Below are 22253 nucleotides of genomic sequence, written 5' to 3' on the forward strand. Positions count from 1 at the left end.
CAGTAAGAAAAAGAAAACGAGTCAGGAGTCTTTTTAAACAAGTCACCTAACTAAAGAGTCTAAAGAAGCAAACACAGGAAAAAGAGAGTCTGCACATCCAGCCCATCACACCAACTACATCTGAAACAGCTGCAGCTGCAGCCGGAAGCTCCGTGAGTAAAATTAGCTGATCGCTGCTGCACCACAAAAGTGTTTACGTGATTTGATGGAACTGAGTGATCAGTGATCGATCGTTGACAAGTGATGTGAAGCAAATAAAAATTTACAGAGAAGTGTTAAATGATACCAGACGATAAAAACCAATGGAAAGCCAAATTTGTGGTGATAAACTTGCAACAGTGACGTAAAATGTGTAAAATCATGCATGGATGAGGTGCATGCAGGCCTTTTTTTATACATGGCTATGGTGGAGGCACATAAAAAAAGAAGCTGCCCTTCTCTTTCTTTAGGTGTGTTGCTTGCATGTTTGGCTTCAAAACCATACAAATAGACATACTGCCAGGGTCTGGTTAAAAAGTATCGTAGCGTACTGGTTTGACTGGAGAGGTTTTGATAGCCTACTACTAGATACTGGGCTCTTTCAGTTGATACCTTAAGATATCCAGAATGGATACCCATACCCTATACCCTAGTACTCACTTATTATGATTAATTTGGTCATGTAACAGCATCCCCTCGGTTTAGAATTAATCTATCAATATAACTGAAGCTTTTCTATTGTTTAGACTTTTTACATTAAATGTCTTTAAACAAACTATTTATTATGAACAACTCATTTATTATGATAACCTTAACTAATAGAATGTGAATCATCATTTGAAAAACTATATATTACAGGAGGTAAGGGAAGTTTGATTCTGATCAGGGGAGATGTCAATAGTTTCTGGATTCAAGGTTTGTTTAGTTACTAGTGTTTCTCACTCTCACTACACTTGGTGAAAGTTGTACTGTTCCATCCAATTTGTATCATGGATCTCAGTATAGTGTGTATTATAGATCTTTGAAGATCTTTGAAGATATAATGTGTATATATAGATATAATTCAAATCTGGGTCAACATGTACATTTTTAAACAATTTCCAATTTAAATAAAAAACTTAAATAATTGCATGTCCTTGGCAGAGGTTTGTAGTCTCTGTGCTATGAGACAGACTTTTCTAACCATCTCCAAAGCCAACATTTGTTTCAATTTAAATGCACTGTATGCCTCTCTTTCTCAGACAAATATGTGTTCTGTACCAGATCATGCTAAATTATTGAACAACTACTAAACTTTAGCTCATTTTCAGGTCACAAATTAAAATTCATTAAAAAAAAAAGAGATCTTTCCAAAGAGTGTGTAAACATGCCCCCAATCTATTCCTTACAATGCTCCTGTGCAGTTGCAGATTTGTAGGTTTGCAGTGTGGAGAATTGCCCATGTTTGGTACAGTTGTGCTTAAAATTTTGCAAACCCTTGGAGAATTGGTAATGTATGTACCATTTGTAAAGAAAACATGAGTGAGCACACAAAACAGATGTTTTTTTATTTCTCATGAGATTCACATTCAACAGTAGGTCATAAAGGAATGGCACAATCATGAAACAAAACATGGCAACAAAGAAAAAAATGAACTGACCCATGCCTCCAGGACCAAGTCTTTGGTCGTCTTGCATGAACCGCACATTTGAGATCATCACCCCAGTGTGGCTCAGTGACATTAAGGTCAGGAGACTGTGATGGCCACTCCAGAACCTTAGGGTCATTGTCATGCTGGAAAGTCCCGTGTGCAGCTTTGAACCTTGGCTTGGTGTCAAGAGATCCCTGAACAGTACTGATTGGTATTTGCAAGGCTTTGGATATCTTTTTATATTCTTTTCCATCTTTATGGAGTTCCTTGTACCTTGTCTTGCAGTTCTTTTCTGCTTCCCATGCCTCAATATCTAGCCTTCTCAGTGCATCCAAGTGAGAGCTAAAAAACATTGACTATTTAGACACGGACACTAATTGCAATTTAAAAAGCCACAGGAGTGGGAAATTAACCTTTCATTTCCATTTTCAACTGTGTGTGGGATCAGGGCCATTTGGGTGATTTTATCATGATTTGGAAAGAATAATTTTACTCTTTGTAGTTTCTCTGGGGATATTGTGTTGATGGTGAATGTCTGTCTGTGGAAAATAACATGAACATTTTTATGTGCATTTAAATTTAAGCATCATTTTAAAAATACATGTCAGCAACCAATCTATCTGTCCAATTCCAAATCTCTTTAACATTACCACAGAAATAAAGAGAACCTGGCTGATGTCGGTGATCTGACATTTCGCAAACTCCTCTTAAGGTAGTAATACGTTAGCTAGCATACATGGCAAACACTGCCTACTTAACATGTGACAATATCAAATTTAATGTGTCTCTGAATACAGTGTAATAGGTATAGTGTGTCACTTTTACTGGCCCCACAGAAACATATTTTAACAATCTTCAAAATATATATATTTATATAGATTGCCTTATTGTACATGCCAAGATGTTCCTGGAATATATCTTGGGGGACATGTAATTTACTACACAACAATTTTTCTTTCATTTTGTCATTTTTCCAGGGGGCATTGTTTGGGGTTGGCCTTTCTTTGTTTGACAAGGGCAGCAGCTGACCTGAGTTTGGTAGGCTAATTAGATGATTTACCAGATCATCAGTTGAGGGTAGAATTGCTGCTGGGTTACTTCCTTAATAGGCTAGGTCATGAAATCTGCAGCAACCTTTGGGGTAAGATCTATTTTTTAACAAGGCACTCTGTATTTTTCAGTGCTGTGCAGGTTATAACCGAGATTTTCGAGTGGCCTTTTATTGGCCAGCCTGATGCACACCTATGCAATACACGTGTTGTCTGATCACCAACTTCATATGCCACACATGTGAGGGGGATGGATTATCTCGGCAAAGGAGAAGTGCTCACTAACAGAGATTCTGGGCCTTTCCGAAACTAGACCCTCGCAGCTTCCACTCCGACACCGAAACTGCTTGCTACTTCCACTCCGTTTACGCGTTCATGCGTCACATTGAGTGTCATCCGAAACCAATGAGGGCGGAGTGATAGTGGGTTGTTAAACCCTCAAATGCCGAGTCAGCACCGATGCTGGCTTGTTGAAGGTGTGTAACACCCTTTGCTGCACGAATGGGGACCTTTCTTTCAATTTGCGTTCCATGTGACACCCGCCGGTTAACATGTAGATTTTTTTTATTTAGAAACTACACTGATATTGTCACGTCACCATTCACAGGTTAACAACGTAGCCCATATGATTTATATTGAAATGTTGTATTTGTGAATGTAACATTTTTCATATAGGCTAAGTTAAAGAGGTTCAAATAAATAGGCTTTTCTTTACAATGAATATCAATCTTTTCATAAATTAATATTTTTTTTCGTAAATATATAAAGTTATGTTCGAATGAAATATTCGACACAAAATGAATGACAAAGTCTCTGACAGATTTCTGAAGAGAGATTTTTGTGTAGGCCTACACAGAGAAAGTCTTAGATCTTTGAGTTCATCTCATGATGAATGGGGGCAAAAACAAAAGTGTTGCGTTTCTAATTTTGTTCAGTGCATAAATCAACCATCTCGTTGCCCACCTGGTAGGGAAGACCGGGTATGGTTTCAACATGACATACTGTAACAATACTAATTCCACCAATTATTTAAATAAATAAATAAATAAAGATAGGAGTGGTGTGATATCAGTATTTACCTACTTCCTCCCCGATCAGGCATGGTGGTTGTCAAGGCTGTGGACAGGCACATTCAGAATATATAGAGAAGAAATATATAGTAAGAAAGTCAATTTTTTATACTATACTTTCATTGCAGATAAAATAGCATGACTTATATATAATTAAATTGTAGTTTCTTAGGCAACATGTCATGCATTTTCCCCCTGGTAATTTCAAACCACCATGCTAATATTGCTAGTTAAACAATGGCAGACAGGGCTGAAGTTGGTTTTAACACTTTAAAGTGTTACAACCATCCCCCATACCTAAGCCTTGGGACTTTCTTGATGTCAATATTTTTACAGAGTACCCTGCAGTCTCTGGGTCCACCAAGACTACACTCCAGGGTTACCAGCATTTATTTGTCAATACAGTGACCTGTGCTCCCATTTAAATGTTGTGTGCATTGGCCCCCCATCTTTTCCCTACTCTGTCTTGGTTGGGAGAGGGCAGGGAAGAAAAAGGTGCATAAATCCCAGTATGCCAAAGAGTAAAATGTAGAAGTGCCGGTGCTGCATACCGGTCCACTTCAAGCACCGTCTGACTCAGATTAAGAATATGCACACATTGACACACAGGTCTTTTTTTTGTTAAGACCTCAAGATGTACAAATATTTGCTTTAATTAGGCACATGGTAGTAGTGTTTATTAAGTATACAGTTAAGTTTGTTTTAGTATACAAGTTTACATACACACCCAACCATCCCGGTTTAAATGTTAGTGTTAAGACCTGTTCACTTCAGTGTCTGACTACTGTGATGATGCAAGCACAGACACACACACACTTATTAGGTGCACATTGGCACATTTTGTTAAATGTTATGATGTCACAACAACTATGACTGGCAGTGTTTTTTCTTTATGGGCAAAAACAAAAGAAAGGGGTGGTCATCACTCAAGAGGTGGACAAAAATAGCAAGTAGCAAAAGGAGAGCCAAAAGACAGCAAAGAAATGAATAATAGTGAGAAGTTTAATGTAAGCAATAGAATAAAAACCTTTCATTTTCCATCCCACGGCACTGTTGTGTGAGAACAGCACACCGTTCGTATGGGATAATCGTGTATAATACAGCTTGCACTCCTGATATTACTATGTTGGCTAATTGCAGGGTTAGAAGGGGAGAACATTAAAACATTTATATACCTGTATATACCTTATTCATCTTGTTTAATTACAAAAAAAAGACACATACGTGTGTGACATTACATAATTGTTTTTCTTGAGAAAGTTTACAGGTGCTGCAGGATGTCATGGTCAACAATTCAGCGGTTTATCAGCACTGTACCCTGTAGGCAGGATTTTCAGTTACTTACGTTATTGCAAAATTAGGGCACATAACCACTCAGTTGTGTTTGTTACAGCATGACATCTCATACAGTTCCTCTTATTGGAAATGACTGTCAATGCCTGAATGTTTTTTGGGCTGTCTTTGTAGATCCCCCGCTGTTGTGCCATTTGCATTTTCAGAAAAATGGTAATACTATCGTGAGGCGGTTGTCAAAGCATCAGGGTTTCGTCTCGTCTTTGCTCAGGGCTCCTTTCATTTCTGCTCCGAGGAGCAAGCGAGGGTCGGGATATAGGCCTACCTGAAGACTGGATTAGGACATGCGTGATTATCCATCGCATGTCAGAATCTGCTTTTATTGCCAAGGTTTACTCAAAAGGAATTTGCTTTGATATTTTTGGTGCATAACAAATCACATGTATAAAATATCAGAATATGCTACCTGTTATGGTTTCCCAGTCTCACCCAAATTGATCTAGTTTCTGTTAGTCACACAGAACAAAATGTTCAGTCGACTCAAAGCTTAATAGAAAAAAAAAATTTTATTTTCCCCTATTCACAAAAATTAAATAAAAAAGGGATACATCAGATAACATCCCACCTGCACCACAGTTGAGCAAAAAAAAAAAAAAAAAAAAAGGTACATCAAATTCAATTGCCAGCCTTGATATCAGATTGAAACAAAAGTGATGAATGAGTTTTCCCACATTCTTCCCCAAGGTATGCAAGTACGGACTGTCCTTCAGTCCAACCACATCAAATTTGACATAATCAAATGGTCCGCTATAAAACAACGAAAACAAAATATTCTTTAAATAAAAAGAATTTTTTTTAAAAAAGGGAAAAAAAAAACTTTTAAAGTCCAAAACAATTTGTGCACTGGAGCACAAAAAAACCCATCAAACTAAAATAAATAAATTAAAAACAACATGAGCATCAAAATAAAAAAAAACAAAAAAAAAAACACAATTGGACAACTTGCATTTAAATTTTCTTCTGAATATAGCTTAGTGTATTACAACATGGCGAGTGGTAAAGCCTCAACTTTTTTACCAATTCTTTGTGGCACAGGAGCTGCATCCTTCCCAAAAACATCGCAATGAATGCCTCCCCAAAAAAATCTTTCTGGCCTGTGATCAGTGAGTGGCCACCTCAGTTCTCAATGCTTGTCTACCAGTTAAACCTCAAGATGATACCATTCAGTATTCACCCTGTGGGGCGCTGCAGCTTACAGAAGTGGTCAGGTATCTGAAACACATCTCTCTCTCTCATACATGCACGCGCGCAACATTTGTGCTACAAAAAAAATAAAATAAAAATTATGTCACCTAGGTCGTGGGGAAAAGGAAGAAAAATTCTGTAAAATGCATAAAGTACTAATGTGAGTTCATATTCAGGAAAATGTTTTAGGTGTTTTTCCATTTGTGACGGTCTGTTTCAGGAGATTTGAGCATCCCGACGATAAAACTGACAATGTTAACTGGCAAGCAAATGTTGATCCTCCCAGTGGCCACTTCAACTCAGGCATGACTCAAACTATGGCCCAGACATAACTTTATTGTAGGGCTGGTGCAAAGTTACATCTAAGCATTACTCGCGTACACACCTTTATAGTAAAAACACCAACAGGCAAACAGCCATACACACTTTCATTACAACCGTCCACTATGGACAATGACTAAAAGTTAAAGCTGGATAAAGACCACCACTCTCTCATAAGCTAACCAGTGTCAGGGGAGAACTATTAGGACTCAGTATATTCCCAGGCATATCCTACACAGTATCAACGGGTGAACATATGGCAACAACAATCACTAGATTGATCACAAGCTGGAGAAGTACCTTATTAGTCCAGCAGTGATTTGAATTGCCATTGACAAAGCTCTTATAAGGTAGATCCCTGCAAAAGGACCTGTTATAAAACGACTTAAAAAAAGGGAACAAGCCTCTCTGAAAAGCATGCAATGTCCATGTCGAGAAGCCTTGATGGCTCAAGCAGCCATCATTTAACAGAAAACTTTGAAATAGACGGGGACACACTCAAACACAGATATGGATTGACAGGTGCGCAGAGACATGGATCCCAAATACTGTAATTAAGATGTCCCCCTCCTCTTAAATCCTATTCAATCCATTTTTAGGAGGAGCTACATTATCAAACTATGTTAAGAGGCTTACCCTAGTCATTTTACCATTGCTTAATATTATGCTTACTTTAGCAAGCCATTAACAGTCCTAAAATCACTTATCAAAAAGAAAACTATATCTCAGTATATTACTGTATGTCTTACATTTGAAACTCTAAATTTCTTACAAAAAGAAAGTGCATTTATAATCGGTAAGAACTAATTCATTCTTGGTGATGTCTTAACGCTCTCATTAAGTCCGTTTTGTAAATACTCTAAAAACGAAGCAGCAGCAAAAAGGATTCTCAACATGCCTACAGTATTTGAACTCGTGTTGCAGTGGGCGATTCTCCAATCAGACATGAGCTGATTGCCGTATTAAATCTACCTATAGTTGGTCGTCTCACAAGCAGCCGCCATTAAACTATAGGGACATTGATTAGACAACATGTATGAGTGGGAGGACAAAAGAACCACGCACCCGACAGCTTCCAATTATGGCAGCCTCTCCATACGGACGACAATTTATGTAATAAATCAAGTGAGCAGCAAGATATTCACTCAAAACATGCGTCACATAAGAGGCGATATATGCCATGCAATAACTTGGTACTGCGGTGATAAAAGCTTGAGGACAGACCTACTGCATCTTTTTTGCCTCGAATGAGAGGGGGGGGAAGAAACCTATGATTCGAGGGGAATTCAGCAACCAAGGGAAGAGGAAGAAAATTAAATTCAGCTAAATGTACATGTGAAAAGAGAATAAGACCCATGTATATGCACAACAATTGGTTTATGCAATTTCACCGTAAAAGGTGAAAATTTGTGCAAATAATTTGTGCACATTTCCTGCATTGTTACATAGTAAAAGCGTCTCATGTTTTTAGCCTCTGGCACGATTAAACGGACAACGTGCATTGTGGAATTTGGGACTGTGGCACCCTATGCTGGTTCAGATAATTCCTTTTTTAGAATGTACCTATCCTATCTGACACCCCCCTCCCCTCCCAGCCGTCACCTATCTTAACAGAATAATTAAATCGAGGAAAGGAGGTCAAAGCCAGCCCCTTTTCTTGCCCTCGCCTACCTATTATCCCTGCGGTGCTGTTGGTGAAAGTCACTTTTGAGCGTGTTGGATTTAGTGAGGCGTTTAATCCGAGAGGTATATGTATATCCCCAGTTTACCCTCCCACACCCACCACCCTCCTCCCACCCTCCCTTACAGAGACACACAGGGCGCGGGGGGAAAGGGGGCCATCCGCTGAGTGGAGGATCAAGGCCAGTCACATCCCTCCAGCTCTCGTTTCTCCCCACAATCTGGGCAGTGCAATGAGTTCCCCAGTAACCCTCCCGTACATTAACCTGGGAGAAAAGACAGAGGAACGGAGAAAAGAGATTAAAATCACATTTTGGTGAACAATTGGTAAATGTAGAGGTGCGATGAGTGTTTCAAGGGTCAAACGGATGATGCACAGATGGTGAAAAGTCTGATTCTGGATCAGGGAAATCATTTGGGAACAAAATGTATCATTGCTTATCAATGAGCTGGGAGTTTCATCATTTCCAGAAGAGGGGAGGGGGTCTCAGGGGTAAGGACTGTAGATTTGTGACGAAGAGACGTTTGCTGGACATACCTAACAGGTTGGTGTCCTGTGTGGACAAGGGGATGGTTTGGTTAGACGCCGTAGCAGGCAGACAGGCGTTCCTTCAACAGAGGAGGAAACTGCTCTGAGAACTGCTGCCAGTTCTCTTCACCGACCTGGTCCTTGAAGCCATGCAAGATCTTGGAAAAGAACACAAGAACAATTGTGGAGGCTGACTAAGCGCTTTCCATGAATGTTCAACATAGGATATTTAAGGGTGAATTTCAGGCGTAGCTGCTGACTTACACCTATCTACACAGGAGGTAATAAAGAACTTGACTGTTTGCTAAACCCCGCCCCAACCCTTCCTGTGTTTTTGGTTTTGAAAGGCAAATTGTGATTAGACAGACACAGTTTAGCAAACATTCAACGGACACTTTGATTGATTTAATTGGTGAGAGTGAAATGTCCCACTGCTCTCCCACCACAAAACAGAAAGCTCTACCCACACATCTCAGACTCAAAAACCATCCACACCATGTAATCAGATTTCGAATGTCTGATAGTGATCATCATAGAGTATGGTGAGCTAGCACTACATGAGGGGAAGGAACACTTTAATCACAGCTCACTAGGTCCATCAATCAGATCAATGTGTTTGATAAGATGGGATCAGTGATAAGGCACTCACCTTATAAAACATGTCTCTCAGGTCATCCTTGGGGTTGACCCAGGAGGCCACTGCGTCACAGAAGAAAATGAAGTCCTGGAGAGAGAGGGCTTGTTACTTCATTACACAGTGAGGTCTAGAGTTTAAGTTTTCATCAGTCAGAAAGTTTTTACACAGAGCTGAAGTCTGACTCCTCTTCTCCAAAACAAGCAGAACAGCTGATTACAGCAGGAAATTAAGCTTGTTAAACATCAGGTTCCTCTGATGCTCAGGCAAAAAAGACGTGATGCTGCCAGCAGATCTGCTGCTCGTCAGCTGTAAATGCTTTAATAATCTTCCAAACTGTCGATTTTATTTTTGTGTTGCTTTCTCTGTGCTTGAGTTATTTTAAGAACTTGATGGTTTTGTCCAGTTTGTTATTAAATGGTTAACTTTATCATTTATACTCCCAAAAAAAAAGTGGTTTTTAATGGTCAAGCAAAGCCTATAGTTTCATTATATTCCAATCAAATCTGATGTTCATTTATAAATGTTGCTCATGGATAGAGGTTACAAATAATGATGCCTGTGCATCGCTTTGTACGCAGTATAGGCCTACAGCCTATGTCAGCTGGTTAATTTGCCTAATCTTCGCAGGTTTTAAGACCACGGTGGAAACGCACACAATAAAGAGCTGAAGGAACCTTTTAGCTCCTTCAAAAGAGATCTGGGGACTAAGGTCCCTGGTACTTTTTGTCGAAAAGCGGATAATATCACCTCACCTGCACCACCCCTGCAGGGTTCACACCGATCATCACACAGATTCCCCGGAAGGCTGAGTCCTTCTCCTCGTTATCTCTGATATTCCTCAATGATGTGCACCTGAGAAGAGGTATGACGAGGAGACAAAAATTGGACTGTATTGATTCATCAGTTCAGTTGCTAAGGGTCTGTGAATTACTAACGTTTTGTAAACCTGCATGCAAGCAGTCAACAGGTGTGCTATATCTGGATCAGAAAATATAGGAACAAAATGTATCATTTTGTGTCAATGAGCTGGGTGTTTCATCATATCCAGAGATTTCTTAACTGGTGAAAGTTAATTCCTACATAGTGCAAGAAGGGCCAAAAATAAAAAAGAAACAATGTGTCTTATTTAAAACCAGTAAGCTGGGTATTTCACGATACCCACATAATGTTCACATGTGACTCACCATGGTCTAATGAATTGCTGCAGCTGTGGTGCCACTTCCTGGGGACAGACGTAACCCAGTCTGCCAATAGTAATGGCTGCACACGCAGGGACAAGAAAAACAATTCACCTCAATTCCACATCGGACGCTTTCCAACATTTTAAACAGCCCAGCTTAGAGTGTATGACCGTGTGTGTACCTGTGTTTTCCAGCAGAGTCTTGGGTGTGTTGGGTCTATTGATGATCTCCACCAGGTGTGGCAGAACCATTCCCACATATGGCTGCATCTCTGCACCTAGACACACACACACACACACACACACACACACACACACACACAGCAGAGAGAGCGCACAACATCAAGTGTCTGAGGAAACTGGTCCACCTGCAGGGTGGAGGAGTCAAGGTGACAGTTGTCACAATGTTATGCTTCTGACTTTGATGATAATTGGGCACACGCTGAGCCTCGCCTACTTTAAACTAGTAAGAGCAGCACAAACTCCCATGAAATAAACACAAACGTTTTAACTATGGCAGATTACTTTGTTTGCATTGGTCACAGCAAGAAGTTGAAGTCTTAATGGCGGGGGGTTGCTGCTATCAATGTATACGTCAATGTTTAATTTAGATTTTTTAAGTCCCTTTTTCAATTTCTAAAAACGGAAATTAGAGAAATGCTCCAATGGTCGTGTTTAGTTTATTTATAGTAAAACATAGTAAGAATGCTTCCCTGCATTTATTATGCAACATGACATTCATACTATAACAGTATCAATGTGCATTTGTACACCTTTGAGTGCGTGAATTTCAACACAATATTTTGTCTGAAGTGCAAAACAGATACTAGATTTAATTCACTGGTATCCACTAAAACCCTTTTGCAAACACAAAAATACATGTTCCAATAAAACTGCTTTATAACATCCTTCACTTCAAGTTGGCTTCCCGACCAGTACAGGTCTGAATTTATCTCAAGACACAAAAAAAGAGGCAAGTCTCAACATCTCTATAAGAAAAATCTCATTTGATTTTGCAGCGGCTGATCTAAAAGACACGCTCACCAGGATTGCTTGTTTGCTGCTTGACACTTGTGCCTGTAAGGAGATCACACAGAGTGTCACTGGATCTTTCACAATGGGCATGTCAGGCATGCATTCACGCGCACACGCTCACGCAGTACGCAAGCATAATGAGGTAGGGTTTCGGTGCACAAGTGTTAATGACAGACAAAGGGGAACAGCACACTGAATTCCCCCCTTTTCCAATCAGGCAAAGTCCTAATTGCATTAGGTTCTGAGAAAGATTTGAACTTTTCTACAACTAGACAACTGCTCTGCCCGGAGTGAACTGTGGAAAATGTTCTGCCACACAAGAACCACAATTAATGGCAACGGAAAGGCAGAGGCTGTGATTGGTTTAATTGTTCACTGAAAAACACACACACACACACACACACACACACACACACACACACACACACACGCATCCAAGCACTCAACTGTGCCACCTAGAGCCCAGACCAACATGAGGTGTCCGATGTCTGGATCAGAAATTATAGGAACAAAATGTATCATTTTGAATCAATGAGCTGGGTGTTTCATCATATCCAGATGCTGGACCCTTGTTTTCAGTGTACGCAACCAAAAAAGGTAACAGAAAAAGCATCAACAGTAAGTGCAACCTGCTTTCTAACCCACTCACCCATTTGCATGGAGATCTCTCCAATGGCCCAGGTAGCGTTGTTACACACTGAGATAAACTCTGGGTTCAGGTTGAGCCCCAGGATGGGCATGAACTCAGCTGGAGGGAGGACATGGACACACACACTGGTTACAACACCAACAGATTGACATCCAATCTCTCTCTCACACACACAATTCCTTTACAACCTCCAGTTTGGTATAGCCTTTCATTTAAGACATTGGACCATTTGTGGCTACAACAAGTATCACAATCAGCCAGTCAGGGTTCTGAAAGCACACTCACCAATGCAGGGCTTAACATGTGGAAAGCACGCCTTGGTTAGATCACCCAAAAGAGCAAAAGAGCTTTGCCTCACCTCAGGCATAGTATCCTGGCAACACAGACCAGACATCGTAGTGTTATACGTACAGTAAATATGTATGAAACTGCCCTGTTACATGTTGTGTGTGGTTGCATTTGCAAAGTTAAACACACACACACACACACACACACACACACACACACTCCTTACCTGCATGCACTGGAAAAGCAGGGTCATGATGTTAGATCGGGCCACTAGCTGTTCTACATGACCCCCCAAACCCTCAGCCAGGCCACTCAGCAGATCCAAAGCCACAATCATGAAATCTTTGTCAGGAGCCTCATACTGGTCTGGGTGTTGGTTGTACATCTGTACAGACAGAGCAGACATGTTTCAATGTTTGTTTGCCTCTGAAAAAAAGATGAATAAATACACAGGACATTTATTTTGGGTGCGTGTTTGCATTCTCACCATAGCCTGAGCTAGTGTCTTCTGGACTAGTGTAACACAGCGCTGATAGACAGGCTCACAGTAAGGTAGAAACCCACTCTGCAGGGCGGTGGCTACAGACGACAGACACTGGAAGAAACAGAAATGCACAATTTGATGTTTGGGTTGTACGCCCACCAATAAATGACAAAAAGCAGTCAAAATCCTACATCAGTGCCACTGTATTCAGATTCCTTTCTGTGACATTTCAGTGTGAAAGAGCCAATACAGGAAAAGCTCATAATCTGAACTCAGTGTGGGTCAGCATGTCAGGAAAATGTGCCTGATTGAATAAAAGCCTCCTGTAGTGCAAGAATAAAAAAATATATAAAATAAACAACTTCTTACCTCTAGTAGAGGGAAGAGATCCTTGTCTTCGTCCTTCAGCTCATTCCACTTGGCAATAAGGGGGGGCATCAACTTCTGAATGTACTCCTGAGAAACAATATAAATGAGTAAAAATCAACGTTTGCCCCACTTTCTAAACTCAAGACGTATGATTAAAAAGGTTTCAACACAAAACAAATTATTTTTGTCAGTCAATTTTCTGTGTTGCTTTTTTTCCCCCCAATCATACTGAAAGATCCATACCACTCTTAGACCAATGGTAACAAAATCTTAAAGGGTAACACTTACAGGTTGATTGAGGTGATGACCAACTGAGTCTGCTAGAGTTCCTATAGCATCGTAGAGAATGAGGAGATTCTTGTGCTGGTACTTCCCGAAAGCAAACACCAGTGTGTCCAGAATAAAACTCAGGTAGGGCACCAGCTCTGTGCACGCCTCCTCCTCCAGGGTTGCAAACGCACTAGGATGGACGGCATGAGGACAAATTAATATTTCATCTTTATATATTGTTCTTCCGGTTACAGAATGATACATGCAGAGTATGGATCAGAGAACAAAATGGGAACAAAGTCTATCATTGTCAGATCAATGAGCTGGGATTTTCATCATATTCACATACAAAGGAGGAGTGTGAAGCGGCTCACCTGCAGGCCGCCTCCTGCACCCTCTTGTTGCCGTCCAGGATGCGTTTAAGGAGCTCTGTCATAAGGGGTTTGAGGTAGGAGTCTGGGGGCTGGGACACCACCCAATGTGCATAGCGACTCAGGGTCCAGCAGGCAATTGAGCGCACCAGGGCCTTTTTGTCACAGAGACACTGGATGAGGTGGGGGATCAGCTCCGGCAGGTAGGGCACCATGCCCTGCATGCAGCCTGAAGCATGGAGAGAGGAGCCAATGAGAAAATTAAAAAAGAGGAAAGGATAAGTTACAAAAGCACAATAATCACAGATTTTCCCTTTAAGAGTTCTTCTGCAGTTAATGATTTAGAGTAAAAATATTATTAATTAAGTTTCATTGTTTAATCATGCTTTTTATTACTCTAAAGCACTTTGTCCCCTCTCAAAAGGTGGGACATGAATAAATTTCAACTACTTTCAGCATGCCGTTTCATATTGTTGCTTTACAAGTATGAGGTTAGCTAATTTAAAAGGGCAAACTGAACTGACAACACCAGACAACGAGTGGGGATTGAGAGAAAAATACCACTATTGCACAACAGCCTAGAAAAGAGCCTATAGCCTAGTTCACACTACACAATTTTTAGCCCAATTTGCAGTTCAGCGAGCTCAGCGACCATCAGGCTGTGATCAGGGGTCAGTCATTATGTGTGAACTACACAACAATGCGTCAAAATTCCTCCCCAACACATTTCTGACACATCGCCGACGTCTGCCAGATATCTAGCATTTCAAATATCTGGAGGAGTTGGCTGACTCGACATCCAGCCAATGAGAGCAGGCAGCCATTTTTTCCCCCACTGTAAAACACTATTTACTCCCCTCCAACTCTCTGTAGCTCAGACAATCCCTGCTACCTGCATGTGCTAATCCATTCTTTCACCTATATTTTTTGTCCTTATAATTGGTATCTTTATAATAACAAACAGCTGTTTCCTGTGTAGGTTCGCATCATTTCCCGCTGAAAGTCGTGTAGTCTGCACAAGCCTTTAGCAAATCTGGATCAGAAACAATAGGAACTATAGGTATCATTGTAAATCAATGAGCTGGGTTTTTCATCATTTCCAGATAGCTCGTGGCATCCCTGATCCCTGACAACAAATCTGTAGTTACTGTGAGTATTACCTTCAGCTATGGCCCCCAACACCAGGATGCCAGACTCCTTAATGACCCAGTCAGGGTGGAAGAGCAGGCCTTTCAGGAGCGGCAGGAGGTGGGGCAGCAGATCATCACGGAACACGTTGGCCAGAACATCCAGTGCTGCGGCTGAACACTTTCCTACAGCAAAAAGAAAAGCCCAATTACAATCTATTAAATCTCAACCTGCTGGTAGTTTGTTTTACGGGTGACCCGACAGCATCCATCCATATACACACACAAGCACACACACACTTCAGATCAAAAGACTGACTAAATGTACAACATCCTGTTAAGCCTTCAGAATGGCCCCTTCAACATTTTGGCAAGCCTCTGTAACTGCATTTCTCCATCACTTACGCAGGTTCCAGTCAGACAGCGTGTCGTCATCGTCGTCGTCATCGTCTTCTATGTCCTCATCCTCCTCGCCCTCCCCTCCTTCGTGCTGCAAGGTGACAGTGCGCGACTTGTGGAAACGAGGCTTGATGTCCTGATCACTATCTGGCACTGCCTCATCTTCCTCCACATCACCCTGGACAAAAACACACAAGTTTAACTTGAGCTATATCATCATACATACTTTGAGACACTTTTAAAAACCGTCCTGGGCCACTTCCAAAACATTATCCTCCTCCTGTGTTAGCTGTAGCTTTTGACGGACAACCATCAGCACTATTGTAAAACATATGAACACAGATGACTCACCTTTAATAGTATGATGTCAATCTCTGAATACTTCATCCCATTTACCAAGATAGGTGTCAGTCTATATTAAAGGGGGAGAAAAGGAGGAGACCTGCTTGGTCAAACATAATCCCTCATAAGGGGATAAGAAGGCATTGATTCTGTATGAAATGCTATTCAGTAAAACCCAGAGAGAACAAAAGTAAAATTTTTATTGTGATAACCAAATCTTTCACAGTATAATTAAAAAAAGACAATCACATAGGCATATATCAATGGAGGTTCATGGTTATCTTTTTTGGTAATTGACCCAGAACACACACAGCATTAACAGCAGTTAATATGCTACTCACTGCACCAGGTGTCCAGAGAGCATCTCCTTACAGATGGGCTGCTCTGCTAAAGTCAGCCAAAACTCACAGGCCTCCAGAGCCACGTTCTCATCAGGGTCCTGTGTTCTCTGAAGCATGTACTGCAGGAGATGAGAAAAGTATCTGTTGAGACTAGAAAGTGTGAGCTGACACATCAAAAAAGAATGAGCTGGGACTGAGAAAAACACTTGTGTAACTGAGTCTAGCACACAGCCTTGGCAAATCTGGATCAGAAACAATAGGAACTATAGGTATCATCGTAAATCAATGAGCTGGGTTTGTCATCATTTCCAGATGCAACATGGACTCTCTAGACAACTTAATTCTGAGTGGAGTCGTGGTCAAATTGTTTTCACACGTCAAATTACGTGGACGTCCAAGAGGTCCACAGCTGATTGGACAGTTGTACGACACTTACCTGGATGATGCTGTGCATGTGGGGAATGAGGCGGTCAATCCGGACCTCCAGTAACATGACCAGTGCTCGGCACACATTCTTTCGAACCTCAGAGTCCTCATCTGCTGCCAGCGCAAACAGGCTCTAGTATGAGAGAGGAGGAATGACAAGAAATCCTTTGACTTTTTAAAAGGGCAAAAACAGCAGGATGGAATAAACAAAAGAAATAAAAATAATGGGTGGACAAAGCAAATTTCAAAAATGAGGAATGACACAACTTTCTCTTGTCTGCTACTCAAAGACAGCAAGCTTACCTCTATGAAGGTGTCAATGTTGTCCATTAGTGCCTGGGCTCTGCCAATGATGAACTGATTCACACAGGCTATGGCATGGGACCTGCAGGGACGACAGGAAACTTGGTCAAGCCAGTGTAACTTGTTAACGGTAGACTCAACCAGAGAGGTGGGTTAGTGTTGAAAGAGAGTGCGTTAAAATACATGAAGTCCCAGTTTAACAACTTATGAACGGCAACATTTGGTCTCTTTCAGCCAACACCTCATCTTGGAAAGTGCTAATTTTCGTGAAAAAAGGAAATTTTAGAGAGAAAGACATTTCTAATTGAATCTTAATGTAACTCTTAAGTGGTATGCAAGTGTAAGGGGGAAAGGGACAGTAAGATTAGAATATCTGGATCAGACAGTATGAATACAAACACCTTCATGGTGAGTCAGATGTTCTATATTATGCATCACGCCCAGACACTAAACAGAAACGAGCCCCTTTCTCTCCTGTACCTAATCTTGGGGCTGCAGTGTTTGAAGAACTGAAGGAATTTGGGTATCATAATGTTGAGGGGTCTGTTCAGAGCGTCGCTGTCCAGCAGCTCCGACGAGTCCTCGCAGATCTTCTGCAGTGCTCCAAACGAGCCCTGAGACACGGACATACACAGAGAGGCTGTCAAATCAAAACGCAAACGAACAGGGACACAGAGAAGAGAATAACACTGCATCAGAAATTACAACTGAAGCCAAAGTACTGAATGTGCTGCGCAGTCTTTGTTTCAGCTGAATGTTTACAGAAATAATTTTAAACTGCTCAGTCAAATTTCTCATTGTGGATATTTTATATGTCAAACATTGACGCAACTAATACAATTTCGTGATGTAAAAAATTAATTTTCCTTATAACTTCAGGCCATCTTCCATTAAGGTGCGCCATATCCAGGGATCACATATTGCATATGCACGCTGATGAGCACATCTAGAGAGCAATAATTAATTTCATTACACCTGTGCCTTTCCTATATTTAAAAAAAAATGCTTTCTAAATAAACGCATCACTAATTCCATACTGAAGATACTCTGCCTTTTAAGAAGACTGCTGCTCTACCAAGTGTCGTTTGAAAAAGAATTGCCGATGTTTCAGACAGTGTCACTTGACATTTCAAAACATTCAAATGCATGAACAAAAAACATCCAAAACAAAAATCATGCACTAGATCATGCAGATTCGTCCTTTTACATGTCAACATTATATAAAAAAAAATAAAAATAAAAGCCACGTACAGCATTATTATTTGGAGTTCTGATATTTCTCGATAAGACACCCATGGGCCACCCACACAGGTGTTTTTACTGATTAGACCTCTTCTAAGGAGGCATGTACAAACTATGCATTATTATCTACACTTGAAGTTTAGGGACCTCATGTAATTCCCAGAGCTCTGCCCACATTCAACTCGAGCAGCGATTTTATCAGCCAGAATAAGTGAAATCACCTGTGTGGGTATTCTTTAAAGAAAAGTGACAGCCCTACTTTCTATAGCACGAATAAGGGCAGCACAGGGTATGCGCAAACCTCGCAGGTGTTGTAGTCTTCCGAGTTGAGCAAATTGCAGAGCTGGGGCAGCAGCTCGGGCCATGTTTGTAGCTCTCCCTTGGAGGCAATGGTGGTGATCAGGATGCCTAGAGGAACAAGAGAGGGACAGAAGATGACAGTGATTTATAATTAGCAGGACATATGCATTAACACAAAAATCCCAAATAGCCTATGAAATAATAGTAATCCAAAATGATTACCTTTATACAGTATCTTAGAGAGCAAGCTAGCCGCTAGGCTAATTTATGCAGTGTAAAAAATAAGCTAATAATGGTGATTACCAAGTTACAGCAGTTAAAACCACTGTCATCTCGACTTGAGCTGAACTAAACACTCCACAGCCAGGCTGAGAGTGAGTTTGGACTTTTAGGGAGGGGTGAGCGCACACAGCCGTAAAGAAAGGGAAAACAAAATCACTGTAAAATACATAGCAGCACAATATTAATTTAATCTTGATAATTTTGTTTGCATAATCGTTAGAAGCCAAAGTGATAACTGAAAATAAGATGTGATTAATTGCACAGCCCTAATAAGCAGTTACCTTAGCAGCAGCTCTGGATCAGACAGTATGAATACAACACTCAGGTGATATTATGCATCATCTCCAGAGGGTGACAGAAGGGGAGCAGGGGAGGAGTGGGTGTTCTGGGTTTGTAGATGGTTGGCCGATACAACACATACAAACTCACCAATGGTGGCACGGATGAGTGGTGAGGGATCACCGATGTTGTTGAGACATTCCTGCTTGATGAAGTCCGCAACAGTTGGGGGGAAGTTCTGGTAGTGGGCCTTAACATTGTTCTTCAGTATCAGACCGCTCAGAGAGCGAGTTGGCTCGTCTGACAAGATGGAGAGAAAAAAGAAAAAAAAGGCACCAAAACGTTGAGAGAAACGACCAAACAAATTATGTTTGTGTGCATTTTCATAATTGTTACTATACTGGATAAAAGGTGAACAAAGCCCTGATTTAAAATGTTTGTATTTTAACTATTATATACACAATATACTATACGTTCAAGTGGGACATGCAGTACAAGCAGGTTTTAAATGTATGGGGAATATAGGAGGTACTTTCATTATTGTGGATCAATGACATGGGTGTGTTATATATGGCTGAGAGAGGGGAAAACCAATCTGGCTTCACCTTCAGTTTTGAGTCGTGTGAGGACAAAGATGAGATAGTTGTTGAAGTCAGGGAACTGGTTGAGTTGTTCAAGTTTCTAGCACGGCAGTTAAGGACCATTTCACTTTGAGTAACCAGCCTTTGATCTCTGTGCGAAGTAATGTGTTTGACAAGTGTACAGTTCTCAAGAACATAAAGGACATGCGTTCCTCTATCACCAGTGTTTTCCACATATACAATATTTTTGGGTGGGTCACTCAAATAATTTAAAAATATTTTTGTAGTTCATTATTTAGAACAATTCTGTGCATAAATACAGTTAAAAGGGGATAAAGAGATTTAAAAGTCTGCACCAGTGCATTTATGCGCAATTGCATACTTGGTAGGGGGACATCCCCAGCTTTGCAGCTGACTCAACTGTAAGATAAAGGAGGCTTGTTACCAGCATATGAACAACTGTCCAACCCCTTCACTTTGGACAATGACAGAATAAACCTCACCGTGTGGAAAACACTCAACCACCAATCTGATAATAAATATAAACATTAAAAAATGTAAACATACCACAGGTTAAAATCCCTTTGCATTTGGCTCCAGCATAAAATCATGCATATCATTAGAGAGGCACCATTCAGTAAAAATATCAACTAGCATTACTATGATTACACTGTAGTAGGATATAGGGCTGCAACTAACAATTATTTTCTTGATTTTTCAATTGTTTGTTCTATAAAATGACAGAAAATTGTGAAAAATATAATCAGTGATTCCCAAAGCCCAAGGTATCGTCCTCAAATGTCTTGTCCAAACCCCAAATATATTCAGTTAACTGATAGTTGACAACTAATTGATTAATCATTGCAGCACTGGTAGGATACTTGTTGGACAGCTCTCTGCGTGACTGTGTTGGGTGACTGTGAGTCTTTGAGCAGTTGGAGGACCTGCTGAAGTCCCTGCTCATCTGGCTGCCACTCCATCCTGAAAAACACACACGCACATAAATTAACATTTTAAATTTAGTTCTATGCATGTTTTCCAGTGAATTCTAATAATTTACATAGACTACTAAGTAGAACTAAGGAAAAACAGCTAAGCAAGTGGTCTCTGGATCAGACAGTATGAATACAAACACCATCAGAGGAAGTCAGATGTTTTTGATGCATCATTTCCAAAGTCCATATGCACATGTGAAGGATGTTCTTTAAAGTCTAAAATGTCTTTGGCAATCACTATGCAAACTAATTTGAGCCTGCAATACACTTCTAAAAAGAGCTCCTGTTTAATAATCTGACAAGTCATATACATCTCTGTATACAGCACTTTATCTAATCACTCCATGTAAAAAACGTTTGAGGAAGAAAGGGAATAAGCGGAGGGGTATATGTAGGAAGTTGTGCACATGGTGTAGGTTCAAGGTGCACAGGGGCCTCCTAGAGTTGGGTATGGGATCATTTAAGGGATAAAATCGACACGCAGCAGCGGCTGGCATGAGAATCCCAGCATGCTAAGACCTAAAATTGTAATTGGAAATCGGCTTGCGGCACAAAAACGAGGACATTAGACAACACGACCAGCTAAAATCTGTGACCCGGCTTAACCACCGCTCCAAGTTAATCCTCCCCCCGCCACCCGGCCTACTGATCCAAATTACAGGAACGTTGTGTTCTCTATATTTCTCGTTTTAATTTCAACACTGCTGTACACAGCACGTGGGCCCGAGAATCTCGATTTACTTGAGGGCTCGTGTGCGGCTGGTCAGTGTGCGAGAAAAGTTGTCAGGAAACAAGTTGCAGCTAGCTGTTGTAGCAGAGCCGCGTTGCACGGTCCAAGCTAGCAGTCCGTGTGGTTTACGTTAACTAACGTTAGTTACATTTGACCGCACTGGTTAGCTCACTCCCCGAGTAACGTCAATTATCGACTAACCTATCGGTTTGTTACGCCCAATTTGTCTTGCCTATAATGTTACACAATTGACCTGATGCTACTGAAGTTGTCCTTCTTGCTACGGCCTGGTCGACAGGGCAGTTCCAGGATGGGTGGTCACAATGTGCCCGGCATAAAAAAACAGGCAAATACCGGCATTTGCTAACCAAAGGAAGCCATGTACCGACTCATCCTTTAAGAAAAATCTAACATCATTATACACAAGTATGGCATCGCGGTTGTAACAACGTCGGCAGCCAATAATCTGTACAAACTTGGTGAACACGTTTTGCAAGCTGGCGTTAGCCGCTAAGCCGCCTGAGCAGTAACGTTTGACTAACAACGCTAATGCTAACTTACTAGCCAGGCTAATGCAGTTGCTTTAATATTCGCTTTATCACAACACCTTACCCGATGAGGCGGTCTGATCGATGTAATATGTCTAAAATGTTTGTCAGAGTACAAGCGTACCAATACTGTACGTACAATATTGACTTTAAAGTTGAATTATCAGTACTGGGCCGCTCCTCTCCCGTGTTTCGTAGCGGTTCCTCTTGTTCAAATGAGCACGCCGATTTGAAATTGACCTATGGCGGCTTCCGTTCAGTACACATTTCGCTAACTA

At 40.9% G+C, this 22253-nt stretch overlaps 1 protein-coding gene and 1 non-coding gene across 4 annotated transcripts; both read right to left on the reverse strand.

Moving 5' to 3' along the window:
* Positions 1 to 4713: 4713 nt before the first annotated feature.
* Positions 4714 to 22215, reverse strand: LOC123959849 (transportin-2-like). 3 transcript variants are annotated; one of them, XM_046034179.1, is made up of 26 exons: positions 22115 to 22215; positions 20584 to 20683; positions 19727 to 19802; positions 19272 to 19421; positions 18562 to 18668; positions 17499 to 17632; positions 17019 to 17100; positions 16726 to 16848; positions 16290 to 16408; positions 15958 to 16018; positions 15613 to 15784; positions 15241 to 15393; positions 14084 to 14309; positions 13728 to 13899; positions 13440 to 13526; positions 13074 to 13181; positions 12813 to 12971; positions 12584 to 12671; positions 12299 to 12397; positions 11659 to 11691; positions 10797 to 10892; positions 10619 to 10694; positions 10187 to 10286; positions 9447 to 9521; positions 8807 to 8955; positions 4714 to 8534 (listed from the first exon to the last, which is right to left on the reverse strand). In XM_046034179.1, exons 2-25 carry the CDS (start codon positions 20680 to 20682, stop codon positions 8848 to 8850), a joined length of 2703 nt encoding a protein of 900 aa, XP_045890135.1. In that variant the 5' UTR covers position 20683; positions 22115 to 22215; the 3' UTR covers positions 4714 to 8534; positions 8807 to 8847. The 3 variants fall into 3 exon arrangements, with proteins under 3 accessions (XP_045890135.1, XP_045890121.1, XP_045890128.1); XM_046034165.1 differs by lacking the exon at positions 11659 to 11691; XM_046034172.1 differs by lacking the exon at positions 11659 to 11691 and having other exon boundaries at positions 22040 to 22165.
* On the reverse strand, positions 20810 to 20877 carry LOC123967541. Its single transcript, XR_006824266.1, has one exon. It is a non-coding gene; the product is annotated as a small nucleolar RNA SNORD41 (small nucleolar RNA).
* Positions 22216 to 22253: the final 38 nt, after the last annotated feature.

Source organism: Micropterus dolomieu, linkage group LG02 (genome assembly GCF_021292245.1).
Source record: "Micropterus dolomieu isolate WLL.071019.BEF.003 ecotype Adirondacks linkage group LG02, ASM2129224v1, whole genome shotgun sequence".
Taxonomy (NCBI): Eukaryota; Metazoa; Chordata; class Actinopteri; order Centrarchiformes; family Centrarchidae; genus Micropterus; species Micropterus dolomieu.